Source organism: Ursus maritimus, unplaced genomic scaffold (genome assembly GCF_017311325.1).
Source record: "Ursus maritimus isolate PB19 unplaced genomic scaffold, ASM1731132v1 scaffold_26, whole genome shotgun sequence".
NCBI lineage: Eukaryota > Metazoa > Chordata > Mammalia > Carnivora > Ursidae > Ursus > Ursus maritimus.
The window spans coordinates 8,321,443-8,337,942 of NW_024425119.1; the positions used below are offsets into that span (position 1 = coordinate 8,321,443).

Genomic DNA, 16,500 nt, shown 5'->3' on the forward strand with positions numbered 1-16,500 from the left:
AAGAGGGAGAAGTTCCCAGCCAGATTATGCAGACATGTACTTGGATGAGGGAACCACTATAAACTACAGCATTGGAAAATTGGGTCACCAACCACCTTTGTAGTGTTTCCTGGTTTTATGGCTTTGAAGGCCACCACCACAATGAAGATCTTTGCTAAAACAGCAGAAATAACCACAGAAAATATAACTCCAAAAAGAACGTTTATCTCAAGATGAAGGTGACTGAGCGAGGCCAACCAGTGCAAGTCAAAGAGCACAGGAAGCAAAGCAGTAAGGAAACAAGAAGGATGTAACTGAGATTTCAGTTACTTTCTCTAACAATGGGTGTGTCTCCATGTTGGCTAAACAGTCCTAAAATCAGAGTAGTGAGGACATGAAAACTAATGACCAGAAGACCAGAACAGCTCCTAGCAGATCTCCATGGAACAACAACAACAAAAAAAAGGTCATAATTTTGGGGGAGGCAGTGATTTCTCCATTTATTTGAAAGTGGGTCACTTCATACACATCTGAATGAGATACAGTCTGACTTGTTATAGCCTATCAGTCGTTCCCCAAATATATGTGTAAAGCAAATACATCTTGAACAGACCATATTTAAATTCCGAGGTAAATAAACGCAATTACATTCATTAGACCATAACACCGAAAAAATAAGGACCTTCCTTAACTGGAGAGAAATCATCTAGGACACGTCTGAATCCAAAATATCCAGAAAGAGTGAATTGAATTGAACAACGGGAGAGCAAGAATTTAGAAAGTAAAGTGATATTTAGGGAAAAACACAGGCCATATAAAAAATGTATTTAATAATGTATGAAAGGAAGAGCAAATACATTCCAAGGATTCTGGGCTTCAATTACAGAAAACCTAGGAAATAAAGAGTCCTAACATTTATTGAGTATCCTTATTACAGTAAGTGCTTTCTTGAAAGTTGTAACTTGGTTATGATAGCATTTTACAACAGATTTATCATTATTTATCATTAACAGCTTACAGTAAAAAATAACAATGAGAGGAAGAAACTTTAGAGGTAAATGTTTTGAAGAAATTGCAAAACAAGCACAAGGAAGGGTGAAGTTTCATCCATTAAGGTTTGACCTCATTCACTCTGAAGAACGATTATATACAGCACAATTTATATTAGAAAAACAATTACAAATTCAATTGTGGATTTGCGCTCCCCCAAAATTTTACCAAAAATATTTTAAAAATTGTTCATTTTTATGCCGTTAATCTCTCTTCCAAAAGAGTGATATAAACCAGGTGTTTTTAAGAACAAGGACTTCTCTACGATCATTATAGAAACTTAATGGGTTTGGCACCCACCTCCATTCATTCTCCCTCTTGTTTGTTATGTATTTTTTAAACATGAATACTAAGCACTTGAGAATCCAAGAGAAAGAACATAAGCAATCTGACTTCCGGGTGGGGGGAGGAGAAGCAGGAGCAGTAACCATACTGTTGCAAGTGTGTGTGGAAATGTTTGAGAAGCATACTGAAATGACACGCTGCTAATGAACAGCCTGTGGGCCATAATAACAAGTCTGAACTTTATTTTAAAAGATGTGTAGAGAGCTCTTGTTGGATTTAAATTATAGGAATAATATCAGATTTGCATTTTTGTAAGATCCTCCTACCACCCCCACTGCTTGTGGGTTATAAAGGAGATGGAACGTCCATTCAATGTCATTCTTTTGCCCAGTCCTACATATCATGATGTTTGAAATGTGACCCCCAATCACTATTCGATGAGGGTATGGTACCCAGTCTCTTCAATCCCCTGATGGTGACAGCCTGGTTGGCATGGGAGCAGGGGGAACCCTGGGTTAGGCCAGATGCGGCGTCCACAAAACCAGGGCATAGTTAGAACCTTCATTCAGTGGGAGGGGGCCACTATAATCAATTTGCCAGTCCCTCACCAGCCGGGAACTCTGGTGAATGACCCCCGCCACCTTCTGGCAGTTGTCCTGGGCCTGGTTTAGAACACACAAGACACACTCTTACTGCATTAACCAAGTCACTGTCCTTCAGGGGCAGTCCAGCACTCCCAGCAATACGCTATCCTGGGTGACATGATGGCACTGTGATGGCCACTCTTTCTGTGCATCCAATCCACCGTATCTCCTGGAGGGTCAGTAGCAAAGGTTCACACCTGAGCGAAGGTCTCAGCTTCCTGACTGGGGGGCGGGGGGTGTCAGTGCCTTCTGAACTGGGACATGAAAAACAGTGAGGGCCACTCAGGCTTTTGCAGATGGATCCAAATGTCCCTCCACATAGCCTGACCCCATAAGGGCTTATTCATAATCATCCACCCCTTGGGTTCCTATTGTCCAAATCATAGTGTTAATCCCTTTAGAGCAGCACAACTGTCAATACAAAGGGTTAACAGCCAGGGCACATGGTGATCATCACTGAGACTGCTCTGAGCTCAACCCACGGCCTTTACAGTTTGTTCCTGTTTCCATGCAGATGGTGTCCGTCATCGGGTGGAATAGCGACAGCAGTCCCTGTGGGTGGACTTCCTTCACTAGACCCATCTGTACACCAAGCATCTGCAAGAATTTCCTTTGCCCCCTCTTTGCAGGCTACAGGGGCCACCGTAGAAACAGGGGAGGGGGCATCTGCAGGATCTGCATACTCCACAAGCCCTCATAACACCCACCTTTCTAGAGACAGTGGGCTGGTGGACAGGGTGCTCCTCCGCTACAAAGAGACATGTCACTTATTCAAAGCAGGGGTTTAAGCCATGGCCGAGGTGGGTCAATGGAACATTCTCAACCCACCCCCTTAACAGGCAGAGAAGTTCTCAACACAATCTGCTGTTCCTTCATGGGAGGCTCTCCCTGGAGGAGCACTGTGTACTCTGTGAGGAGCTGCTGTTCCATGGGACTACACTGGGACCAAAATCCAAGGGGCACTCTCCCCTTCCGTTGCCTCCGCCACAGTGCCTGACCCATACCTCCCGCAGTCACAGACACATCTAACCCCAATGCTAGCCCTGCTTGGGAGATGCCCAGAGACTTAACATGCCTCTCCAGCACTTAGGCTTTCTCGAAGGCACCTTATATCTCAGATTCCTGGCCGCGCATGTGCTCTTTCTTCACCAGGTGACTGACATAAGGGATGGGGGGACAGTGCCAGGTGGGAAGAAAAGTCCTCCACAGCTCTGCTGTCCTACAAAGCCTTGCACCTCTTTCACATTCTTGGGGGTTGGGTAGGCTTGCAACTTGTCAATCACAGCTTCTGGGACAACATGGTGTCACCAGCTGGACCCCAAGACCTGGCCTTTACTGCCCACCTGCTTGTACTCACTGACCATTGTCCCACATTTTACCTTAAGCTCTTCTTTCCAGTTTATCTCTTCAGTCAGGCAAATGGAAACCGAAACCACCCCTCAAACGAAGTGACTGCCCTGACAAGACCTCCAGCCAGCCTAGACCACCCAGACCAGTTCGAAAGTAAACCCCACTCGTGCCTCGCAGATGACCATGGAGTGACTTCTGGAAAGACTGACAATTACCTTTACTTCATTATAACACTAAAACCTCCACCCAGGGAGGACCACAAGCCTCATTTACATAACATACAATGTCTGTATAGGCATGTTTCCTTAAGGTAAACGCATGGCCTTATGCCCACCTCCATATTCGGTGACAAGGTTTCCCTATCTAAATATTCGTCCAAACCCTAAATAAAAGGAACCCATTCACCCTTGCTTGGGGGAGCCATGGCTTTGGAAGTTATTCCCTGTGATCTCATTTGCTGCAAATGAAGTTTCATTTGTGCAACAAGTCCACCTGGTGTTTCTGACTCACCAAGGAGCAAACTCACAATGATTTGGTTGTAATGGGTTTTACCCAAACAGGAGACCTGCAAAAACTTTACAGCGGTGCCTGAGCCTTGAATTTTCTGTGGGTTCCCTGCCCATCTTCTTCCTCGAAGATCCTCCAGCAAAATCTGCAGAGTGTCCTGCAGCAGAGGCCAGTCTTCCCACATTGTATCATCAATGTCATTATTAGCATTCTTTGAATCGTGTGTGATCATTGGTCATATACCCACATAGGGAGTCATCTTATTTAACCAATGAACCTTTGTGCTCCTTTGGATTCATTGTTAATGCTTACATATTTATTTAAGTTTAATCAAGCAGCAGACATATAAATTGAATTTAAAAATCTCTACATGATCTATTTGTTGAAACCCCTTTCAGTGTGATGAAATACAAATCTATATATATTATCAAGAATAAAACGCTACAATAATGGTTTTGAAAAAGCTGTTTAATTTGTATACAAAGTCAAATATCAAGAATTTCATTTAAAAATTATTTAATATTAAATAGTTATTAAAAAGGTCATTTTTTAAAAAAATTTTTATGGGTTCAAATTGTGACTTTATGGGGCGCCTGGGTGGCACAGCAGTTGGGCGTCTGCCTTCGGCTCAGGGCGTGATCCCGGCGTTATGGGATCGAGCCCCACATCAGGCTCCTCCGCTATGAGCCTGCTTCTTCCTCTCCCACTCCCCCTGCTTGTGTTCCCTCTCTCGCTGGCTGTCTCTATCTCTGTCAAATAAATAAATAAAATATTAAAAAAAAATTGTGACTTTATTTCTTACATCTTAATGCATGGAGCATGTCCTTCAACCTCTCTAACTTGGTTTAATTTACTCATCATTGAAATGAGATTAATAATAGGACCTCATTATTGATTGTTGTGATTATTGAATGAGATAAACAGCTTAACCCAGTGAGTGACATATAGTAAATAACAAATGATTAGTACAGTTAGATGGTAGCTGTGGAGGTATTTCTTGCACTACTGTTCCTTTTTCCTACTTGAATTACTATGATAATACCCTCATGAACAGGTCCTTCCATCCCATCCACATTGCTGATGCTTCATTAAATATTTGGGAAGATGTTATGTAAGGGTACAAACTTGCTGCTAGTAGAGAAATAACTCGTGAAGTTTTAATACTGAGCATGGAGATTATAATCAACAATATTATATTATAAAATAAACTTCCAAGTTGCTAAGAGACCAGATCTTACTTCCGCTCCAAAGAAATAATAATTATATGATGTGATGGAGGTGTTAGCTAGTGCTACAGTGGTAATCATATTGTAATATACAAATGTATCAAATCAGCATAACATGTTGCATACCTTCAACTTATACAATGTTATATGTAAATTATAGCTCAATATAAATTTATGAATTGTTTAATTCATATGTGGAATTACAAATATGTAGAGAATGTGCATTTTCCTTTGCACTACTTTGTAAATTCAGAGAAAAGGCTGTCAGAATTCCATGACTGCTCTTTAAATCCAGGGTTTGTGGTCTTTTGATGGCAAACCGTGGAAAGGCCGCTTTATTTTCTCAACTGCCATTGGGAGAAAACCTACTCGGTAGTAAGGAGGCAGGCAGGAAATAGGAAAAAACAGCACTAACCACTGATACGAGAGATCTGAGTCTTACACCTTGTTCTGCCACTCAATATTTCCATGATCTCCAGCAAATAATCTCTCTTATTTGGGACACAGTATCTTGTATGTAATGAATGTATTAAATTAGATCATTGCATTGAGCTCTAATATTCTTCATTCCCGATGCCTCTGCCTTTCTCTTTGCAAATATGTAGAGCTCACAGAGCAAATCTCCTCAAACATTAAAAGCCACTGTTGATTAGAAACTGAGATGATAATTGAATTTGTGATAGAAACTAATACTTTCCTTTATCGAGATGTATGAGAAGCATAAGGGAAACATTATCAACGTATCAAAGACAGTTTGATGGGGAGTTTCTATTGCCAGAGGAAAGAGATTTGATTTTCAGCTGCCAAAATACAGTGAGAGCTGACTGAAACCTAAAGCAGAATTTTTAGAACCAAAGGCAGTAGCATCAAATTGGGACGAGCCTGGGTAAAAAGCAGATGAATAACTTGTTCTTGTCCCACAAATAGATTTCATTAGGACTTCAATGAAAGATGCTTGTTTCCTTCGTGTGTTTTACATGCCATTCCTGTGACTTAGCTCATCTCTGACTCAGTCCCCAACAGGCCTGTAGTGCCCTCTTCCCAGTCTGCTCCAAACAGATCCAAACTGGAAGGGAGGGGAGGCTACAGACAAACTTAACTGAGGGCTTAGGACCTGCATGTCAAGTAAATTCCTTAAGGAATGTGCATTCTGATCTGATTTAATCATCATCACAGCCATTTCAAGTAGTTATATTCTTACCATCTCTGTTTTAAAGCTGTTTATTTGTAAATTACAAAAATAAATAAGAAAATTGGTAGTGACTACAAATATTTAAAAAGAGTGCCGGGGCACCTGGGTGGCTCAGTTGGTTAAGTGTCTGATACTTAGTTACGGCTCAGGTCATGATCTCAAGGGCTGGGGATGGACACCCGTGTTGGGCTCCACACTCAGTGTGGAGTCTGCTTCAGATTCTCTCTCTCCCTCTCCCTGAACCCCCTGCTCATGCTAGCTCTCGCTCTAAAATAAATAAATACATCTCAGAAGAAAAAAGAGTACAATGTCTGCATAGTTTTAATAAAATTATTCACAAAAATTTAAATAATATGCTTCACATACATTTATAAAATTTGAGATAGGAATACAAATGTAACAGAAATTAATTATAGCATAATTTTAATCTTCACAGAATACCTCCGTTAGACATAATAATCTTTAAAAATGAGAGAAATCATTTGTTTTGTTACTTAACTTCCATTTAGACTACAAGTCTTTTAAGTTAAATTCTACATGAGAATTTTTCACATCTTACACGGATGAATTATCAGCAGAATATCAATTTTGCCAGCTTGAAATTTCATAAGGGAGAAAAATCCCAAAATCTTACTTAACAAAATTCATGGAAAATCATATATGATACAGAAAGAAATTCTTGTTGTTAAGGAATAGGAATAAGAAGGGATTTGAGAAGAGTAAAGTATTCAAAAATATCTTGTTCTCTATTCTCTCACAGTGAAGAGGAAGTTTGTACCGTATGAAAAAATAGCAGCATACCGATCACAAGAGTCATGTACCAGCTGCTCTGTTGAGTAATTAATGCTCCCAAATGTAATGTCATTGTGTTATGCTTATCTAATAAGGTTTTAATATTTAATTGCAATGAAAATTGCCTTCAGACAAAGTTTTATATTTCTGGTTATAGCCCAGAATGTTATTCTATGATGAACGCTCAAGCCAAATAATGATGTTTAACATTTGGCATGTACCATTGAGCCAAAAAGTGTGCACCTGCAAATATGTATAAAGGTAGCCATTACCTCTTGTGTTAGAGGATGGAAAAACTAGAAATTAATTGTGCCCATTTATAAATTACAGGAAAGTTTAAACAATAGAGTTAAGATAGATACCCAAATACATTGATGAATATAAAAGTGATTTTTTAAAACATAAAAGTATTTCAGGTATGATCTTATTTGACTAAAAATGAGTAAGCAATGTATTATATAAACTCAAACGTGGAATATATAAACTTGGAAAATGTCTCAAGATATATACAAGAAATCATTAAGCATGGTTGACGTTTTTTTTTTTTTTTAATTTATCTGAATTAGGGAGAGAGAGCACAAGCAGGGGGAACAGCAGGCAGAGAGAGAAGCAGGCTCCCCACTGAGCAAGGAGCCTGGTGCCAGGCTCAATTCCAGGACTCCGGGATCATGACCTGAGCCGAAGGCAGACGCTTAACCAACTGAGCCACCCAAGCGCCCCAAGCATGGTTGACTTTAGAAGAGCGCACTTAGAACAGATGGGAGATCTTTTACTTGCAACATTCTTCTCATGTTGTTAACCATACAAATAATACATTTATAATTTGGAAAAGGTGATAAAACAAAGGATAAAAACATATATGTATTTTGACTGGTATTAAGATATTAATCTGTTAATTAGTAATATTAGTTAATTGCATATTTATAAAAATACTAACATATGATTATTTATTGATATTGGTCATTACTGATTGATCATTACAAATAATTGACTATAGTCATTATGATTCATCACTTAATAATTCATTTAACTCATCCACTAGGTAATATTTTTTTACTGGTCAAAAACCATTTGCTCATAAGACCCATGTTAGAGATGCAAATATTTTATAATGTATACATGTAGAATTTTTAAATTTTCTTTTTTTTTAAGATTTTATTTATTTATTTGCTAGAGAGAGAGACAGCCAGCGAGAGAGGGAACACAAGCAGGGGGAGTGGGAGAGGAAGAAGTAGGCTCCCAGCAGAGCAGGGAGCCTGACGTGGGGCTTGATCCCAGGACCCTGGGATCACGCCCTGAGCTGAAGGCAGACACTTAATGACTGAGCCACGCAGGCGCCCCTTAAATTTTCTTTAATAAATCTATATAACTATAAAATAGAGAATGCCGAGGAAATTGAGCAATACGTGAAAACAATAAAAAGTCCCTTTGAGAACAAGGGTATTTTCTAAGATGTGAAGTCTGCGTCATTGGCATGGGGATTACCAGTTCATATATATATATTACTAATGCCTCCTGATCCTTGTGAATTTTAACCAATAGAGTCCAGTTTGATCTTGTTCTTAAGTATTTTTAAGAAAGGGATTGGAACACTACTACATCTATCTAACCTTCCAGAGAAGCATTATCTTTTCATGTCTAATTGAAATCGCTTCTTCTGACATTTCAATTTATTTCTCCAAATATAGGCCCTAGTATAAAACAAAAACCCCCAAATAATTTGAAAGAATAGAATGAAACTACCTGCTGCATCTCAAAGGCTCCAGAAGCTGTGTTTGGACATAAGGAATGGATCTGAATTTCAAAGTAGTCCTACCACGTGAGGCAGTTCCACTGGGGTGGACCTGTGAGATGGCCTGGTGGTAAGCACTTTGACAGAAGAGATATAAACTCATAATGCAACATACACAGCATGAGAGAAATCCAGAAGGTTCAAGAGATGCGAGTGAAGGAGGAAGAAAAAACAAACATAAAATAGGAAAAGGAACTCACATGGCTAAGTTGTAAATGCAAATACTATACGCCCAGCTCTGTGCCAAGTGTGAAGATTTGGAGTCTGTCCCCTTTCCAGTTAACAAATGTGTGGTGGCAAGGACTGAAATTGGAAGTGCAGAGGAGGGCCCCACAAATGTCAAGGGCAGACTGAAGGATGAGTGAGGCCTGGAAGAAAGTAGAGAAATTTTATCCACCAAATTAAAACTGTATTTTTAAACCCCTGATGTGCTCACACGCTCAGCCCATTTCTGTTGATGATTAACCACTTCACCATTTCCCCATTTAGTTGTTTCCTAAAGTAAGGAGACAGATGTGTCAACTCGTAAAGCCCCTTGTCCTCCTTATGCAAGAAAGGAAACCCTGACTGAAACACAAAGCCACAGAACACATTAATATTATGAGGCCTTAGGGTCACAGTTCCTAAAAAACAGAAAAAGATTTGTTTTCCTTGAATCTTACCAACAAAATTCTCCTGGACTCAGAAGCTGATGAGAGAAGAAGAGAAAGAGAGAGAGAGAGAGAGAGAGAATGAATTCATCCCAACCATCTACATCACAAGGCACAGGTAAAATTTGCAACTCTCCCTTTCTCTCATAGATCTTTCTTTTGGGAAGAGGGGGTAAATATTTTGAGGGAAGGGACAATAGAAAAGTCTCCACCAGAGCAAAAGAAGGGAGACAGAGACAGAACACAAGAGAGGAAGCTGAGGCAGTGGTTAGAGACTGTATGCTCTACTGAGGATCGCTGGTCTGGATTCCAGGGAGAGCTGAATCAGACTGCTCTGCCCACCCTTTCCCTGTGTCATGTTGGGCAAGTCACCTCACTTCTCTGGAACCTACTTTCCCTGTCTGTAAAATGTGTATCTGGAGGGAGGGAGAGAGGAGCTACTAGAGGATGGCTCATGTTTTATCTGAATTGATTTACAAAGGGCTTGGGAAATGAGATATCGAAAAGAGGAAAGCAGGAGAGAGACAAGAAAAACAGAGAGGAAAAAAGGGAGAAAAGGAAAGACCAAGATAGGAATAGAAGGGGAAAAACCTGGGAGACTTAGGAAGGAAAAATTGCCTATCTGTCTCAGTTCATGAATCTTAGGATTAGCAATGGCTTATTCTAGTGGTTCCAAAAGATGGTTTCCAGACCAATAGCTTCAGCAGCTTCTGGGAACTTGTTGGCTCCATACCATGTCTAATGAATTGTTAATTCTAGAGGTGAGGTGCCATCACCTGTGTTTCAACACACTGTTCAGATGATTCTGATGCATGCTGAAGTTTGAGAATTACTCCATATAGAACAGTGCAAGTGGAAGGAAATAAGTGGTTGAATAAGAATCTCTTTTGTATCTTGCTAGGGGAAGATTGACCATGTTTGCATATTTCTCTCTACAGAGAAAGGATGCTTGTCTTCCCAAGTGCTCTTATGGACTGTTGCTGGGGTCTCCATGCTACTGCTCAGCGCCTGTTTCATCACCAGATGTGTTGGTGAGTTCAAAAGGTTAAGTTTAATCTCCCTGGTGAATATTAGGGGTAAAATCTTTCTTGCCTGTGGGTTCTCTTCCCCCTCGAAGGGTATTTCTGTTCCACTTTCTTCCCTATTTATCTCCAGGTTATTGCTCAACTAGAACCCCAACTAGTACAGAACAGTTACCAAATTTCAGCGACCTCTGACACATTTTTCATGATAGACAGTTTTCGTCTCCTTGCTGGCCTTGAGTCTTCTCCTTTGTACTCGTATCATTAGGATAAACTTCTCTACGGGATCCTAGCCAGAGGCATGAAAAAATAGTTTTTTGGAAGAAGGGTAGGGAGGGTTGGCATAAGAGAGAGTGAAAACACATTTGTTTTCTCTGAGCCTTTGGACCTGAAATAATACATTCTTCTTCATAAGTCAGGAAAACCATGAAATGTGAATTCTTTGTTCTTTCTTGAGTAAGTAAATCTCAGTGACTTTCTGTGTAGAAGGACAAATAGAAAAAAAAAAAGAAGAAGAAGAAAAGAAAAAGAAACCATGATGATTACTGGTACTTTTGTTATAAATACAAAATGATAAAATTTATTTTTTATCAAGAGTAATGAACATTAACTCTGCGCCTTTCCTTACAGTGACATATCGTGTCTTTCAACTCTGTGATGAGAATAAGTTCCAGCTACATGAGGCGTTCATGGACTTCTCCTGCTCCAATGATGGATCGGGTATAATAGTCCTCAAATTTGAACATCAACATTTATATATCAACACTTTTTAAAAAATATTTTATTCATTTATTGCAGACAGACAGAGAGCACAAGCATGAACGTCGGGGAGGGGCAGAAGGAGAAGTAGACTCCCCCCTGAGCAGAGAGCCTGATGTGGGGCTTGGTCCCAGGACCCTGGGATCATGACCTGAGCCAAAGGCAGACGCTTAACCAACTGAACCAACCAGGGTCCCCTATATCAACACTTTTTTTTTTTTTTTGGCTTCTAGACTGATTTGGGGACAAGTAAAGTAGTTGGATGATGTTTTGTTTTTCAAAAACAAGATGTAAAATCTTGCCTGTACTATATGAGAATGCTGAGGAATTGGTAAAAAGACAGTTCTAGAACTTTGGAAATGCAATTAGCATCAGGACAGGAAATCCTGGGGACATTATAGAAAACTTTTAGAGTAAATTTGAGGTATGTCTCAACAGAAAATCTAGAAGTGGAAGGTACTATCTCCAGGAATGAATTCTCTTTTCATTCCTCACTTGCTTCCAAATGAGGTAAAGGAGAAAAAAATATATAAAATAGGGAATTTAGAAATATCTCAGAAATAGACTCCCTATGCTCTTATATATATAGTCTTGTTCCAAGTCTTACCAAAATGCTACGTGATGCTCCTCTGGGCTAGGACACTCATGGAAACTTCTCTCCTCCTAGGTTCAGTCAAGAATTGCTGTCCATCAGACTGGGTACATTTTCAATCTAGCTGCTACTTCTTTTCTACTAACACCATGTCCTGGGCATCAAGTTTAAAAAACTGCTCCGACATGGGAGCTCATCTGGTTGTTATCAACACACAGGAGGAGCAGGTAGTTGGAGCACAGCCTCCTCCAGCGTCAACGTGACCTTCTTCACAGGATCTATCCCTTTCTCCATATGTGTATACAGTGTTTGGGCCACAATTACTATTTGTTAAATGAATGTATTGAAATGCATGTCATTCCTACTATTTCTGTAAGTCGATACTCTATTTTCATCACTAGAAGAGCCTTAAAAAGGGGGAATTTCCTTTAAAACAAAGGGGGGGGGAATTTCCATGCTCAGTTTCTTTATTAGGAAGACGGGGGGAAAAGGGGGCTGGGAGTTCATTTTAGAATGGCTATTATGTTGATGAACATATCATATGATTTTGTCAGATATGCAGAGATATGTCCACTATCTTTAAGCTATGATTAATAATGTTTCACGCTGGATATACACAGTAGATTTTGCTACAAATAACAGTAGATAAACTTTGAATGAGTTATTGAGAACCTCCTTCTCTGTTAAAGGTTTGATTCGATGGTATGTATATTTTTACCACAACGAAAAGAATCAGATCATCCTCCATGATCCTACAATTTCAGAGCCACTTATCTATCATCTGTAGTCTCTGTCCTACTTTATTTCTCTTAATAACAATTACCCTCAACACTTGTTCAAAATTGAAATAATTGATCTATTTTTTTTTATTGTGTTGCTTCCATAGGAATTCCTTTTCTTTGCGAAACCTAAAAGGAGAGAGTTCTATATTGGACTGACAGACCAGGTGACCGAGGGTCAGTGGCAATGGGTAGACGGAACACCTTTCTCAGAGTCTCTGAGGTAATTTCCTTCTTGCAGGAGAATTTTAACACTGTCTCCAATCCCAAAGTTAGACCATTGTTGAAGGGAGTTCTCAGAACCTCCTTCTGTTCCACGAGGTATCTTCAGGTCAACCCTTGGTGATAGGACGTGCAAGAAGGTAGACGAAAGCAACATGAAGAGCTAGTGCTCCCCCTTCCTGAGACTCTCTGAATAAACGGGAAATAACAGACAAAGAGAAGGAGAGGGTTAGAATTAAAGACTAATTCATTGGGAACGCAGCAGAGACAGAGTGAAATTCAGAGCTTTGTGCCTCAAATTAGTAAATGAGACAAAAATAGTGATTGGAGAAAGTGGATTTACAGAGTGAGAGTGTGGAACTCCCTCAATAATGTCTCTTTTCTCCTTAATAATGACCTTACATCATTAGAGCACAGCACTTTGGAGCTTTCAAAGTTTTTATCTCATTCATTATTTCATTTTACCGAAATTATACCTTTCTGACATACATTAATAGTATTAATGTTCACTCAGCATTTGAGGAAACTAAAGGTCAGGAAGGTTAAGGTCAGTTCTAAGAGTACAGCCCAGATGCACTGAGACTTTAGAAAGTTGCTTCACTATGGCACAGTAACACCGCTGAAGTATGTACGTCAGTGAATACAAACTCAGTGTGGAAGAAGATGAGATTCGAGTGTGAAGGGAACAAATCCATGAGAATATCAATAGCTACTCATTACGGGTCGACAACCATCAAGGAGCAGGACAGAATAGAGTCAGGAATATCCAGTTCAGCTTCACTCCTATAAACTCCATAACTTAGACAAATGGTTTAGCTTTTCTGGGATGCCTTTTCCTTATCAATAAAATGGAGATTATAGGGCACCTGGGTGGCTCAGTTGGTTAAGCTTCTGCCTTTGGCTGAAGTCATGATCTTGGGATCCTGGGGTCGGGCCCCAAGTGGGGCTCCCTGCTCAGTGGGGAGTCTGCTTCTCCCTCTCTCTCTCTGCCTGCCACTCCCCCTGCTTGTGCGCTTTCTCTCTCTCTCTGTCAAATAAATAAATAAAATCTTTTTTTAAATTAACAAATAAAATAAAATGGAGATGATAATGCCTAACTAACAAAACTGTTGTGACGTTATACAGCACAAGTGTCATGTCACATAGTCGGTCACTTGGCTTCTTGTAGCTGGGATTTTAAATCTCCTGCGTTATTTTCTTTCAGCTTCTGGGATGTCGGGGAGCCCAATAATATAGTGACAGTGGAGGACTGTGCCACCATCCGAGACTCTTCGAATCCCAAGAAAAATTGGAATGATGTGCCCTGTTTCTTCAATATGTTTCGGGTTTGTGAAATGCCAGAAATAAATGTTTAAAGCAACAAAAAAATTATCTAAGAGCAGAAAGCACAACTTAAATGCATAAATACGGAGACACAAGAGCATGAACACAACTGCACCCTGAGAGAAGTGTGTACTGCACTTGATGAGGACTCCACAGGGGCTTCAGGGGGACTTTGCTCCTTTCACTACCAATAAAAATAAGTCGTTTTGAAGGTTATAATTTGTGATGCTGACTGACGCGCATCTGTCTCCATATTAGTCTCAGGACTTCTCAAAACTTACCTATCAGTTCTCGAACAAATGCCGGGAAAAGTATGCTCCTTTGGGCACATTTGCTTTATTTGTGAATACTGATGTGAAAATAGAGGGACATAAAGCAAGTACAGAGCCCAGCAAGAAGAGGATTTTCAAAGTGACTTTGAACAATCCTCTGAATTTAGGCTCTGATCAATTCTTCTTCTTCCTGGCTCCTGAAAAGTCTGCCTTGCTTTCTTGATTGCATACCATTTTTACCCCTCCCCGAGCAGGTATCCTCGCTATGGTTTCCTGTACAATAAGTAAGAAACTCCCTCAAGTCATGAAACTTATTCTTGCTCCAAAGACATGTGGACTTCCTGGGTAAAGGCCTTGATTGCCCCTTGCTAGGAAAAGGCCATGCTAAGCTTCAGCTCCAAACAATTATTCAGTCCGTTCACCCCAAGAACTCTCTTTTCTCTTTATTCTCTTCCCCTGAATAACTGAATCTCACCTGAGGTTATGGCTATTGCTCAGCTAGGGTCCAACAGCCAAATTGTTCTAAGAGAACATTGAGCTTGACAATTTCCTATCTCCAGCCTATCCACTACTTGCATGATAAGGTTATTCAAGAATATTTAGGTAATATAGCACCTTTAATAACCCTGGCTCTTCCACACAGCACCATAAAGAGACCCTCAAAATTCGTACATTGGAATGAATGTGGAATTATGAAATGGGAAAATTCAACTGAATAAGTGAATAGAATATATTCTCTTTCCTTACAAAGGTTTATTCCTCTTAGGTATAAGGGACCACATGCTGTTTTGAAACCAATACGCCTTTAAACTGAAGGCCATTCAACCTAAAAGTAATCCAGTACATATATCTTCTATTTTCTAATTCCCTTTTTTCAAATTATAAACATCAGTGAAAGACATATGGAAATACTTTTGTTCACCATTATTTCTCTGTTGGCTATAATTGGTTGGCTATAATTTGATATTTTAAATTTTATTTCAATATTGAAAGATATATGAAAGTGTTAGTATGCATTATTTCACCATACATTTATAATTTGTTATGCAATTAACTTTGTCTTCAAAGTTTGTCAAGAAAAGAAACAATCGCTCAGGGTTTAGTGGTTAAAGATCAACAGAACCCAGGTTATTTATCTGGAATATTCTGAGCGGTAGATCATCTGGTTGAAACTATTTTAAAATATAATATTTTACAAGAGGACTTACAAAAATACTTAGGCACCAGAAAATCCAGAAAGTTCCAAAAAATAAAAGAGTAGGTAATCATCCATAGTTCCAAGAACGTAGTCCCGAAGTAAACCACTGTTAAGATGTAAATATTATCATTTGGGCCCCTAAATATTTTAAAGAAAAATCATTCTAATACATTTGGTGAAAATGATACATACTCATTATCAAAAATTTTTACTCGTATGTCATTATGAATATGTAAATATTATTCACAGCTGAATCTTGTACTGTATCATGATTATATATTATATTACATACTTAAACACATTTTGCTTTTCATATAGGTAATATTGGCAGCATTTTTTATTTATCTAGTTTTCTATGTACTGATTAATAATGCATCCCTTAACTCTACAGAATTGTACATCACCTCTCAATGAATTCAAATACATTCTATCAGTCCCATATTTTCATGAGGAAAAGAAATCCTCTTGGCACTGTCTTCCTTTTCTGATCTGAACAGGGATTGTTCTCATGGTTTCTTTCACAGCCATTATTTTGCTGATTTTTATTATATAAAGGAAATATTTTGTCACTTAAAGGTTATTTCAGATTATGATATACCAATATAATGAAACACTACTTAGTTATATGGAACAAGGTACAAAACATTCCCCAAACTATATTTTTAAGTAAAAAATGCAAGATGAGGGGCGCCTGGGTGGCACAGCGGTTAAGCGTCTGCCTTCGGCTCAGGGCGTGATCCCGGCGTTATGGGATCGAGCCCCACATCAGGCTCCTCTGCTGGGAGCCTGCTTCTTCCTCTCCCACTCCCCCTGCTTGTGTTCCCTCTCTCGCTGGCTGTCTCTATCTCTGTCAAATAAATAAATAA

General features: G+C 39.5%; 1 protein-coding gene across 2 annotated transcripts; it reads left to right on the forward strand.

The window, feature by feature from the left end:
* The first annotated feature begins 9,308 nt into the window (after positions 1–9,308).
* On the forward strand, positions 9,309–14,380 carry LOC103656167 (C-type lectin domain family 4 member E). 2 transcript variants are annotated; one of them, XM_008683502.2, is made up of 6 exons: positions 9,309–9,585; positions 10,406–10,498; positions 11,120–11,209; positions 11,916–11,947; positions 12,727–12,842; positions 14,046–14,380. In XM_008683502.2, exons 1-6 carry the CDS (start codon positions 9,549–9,551, stop codon positions 14,194–14,196), a joined length of 519 nt encoding a protein of 172 aa, XP_008681724.1. In that variant the 5' UTR covers positions 9,309–9,548; the 3' UTR covers positions 14,197–14,380. The 2 variants fall into 2 exon arrangements, with proteins under 2 accessions (XP_008681724.1, XP_008681723.1); XM_008683501.2 differs by having other exon boundaries at positions 9,316–9,585; positions 11,916–12,067.
* Positions 14,381–16,500: the final 2,120 nt, after the last annotated feature.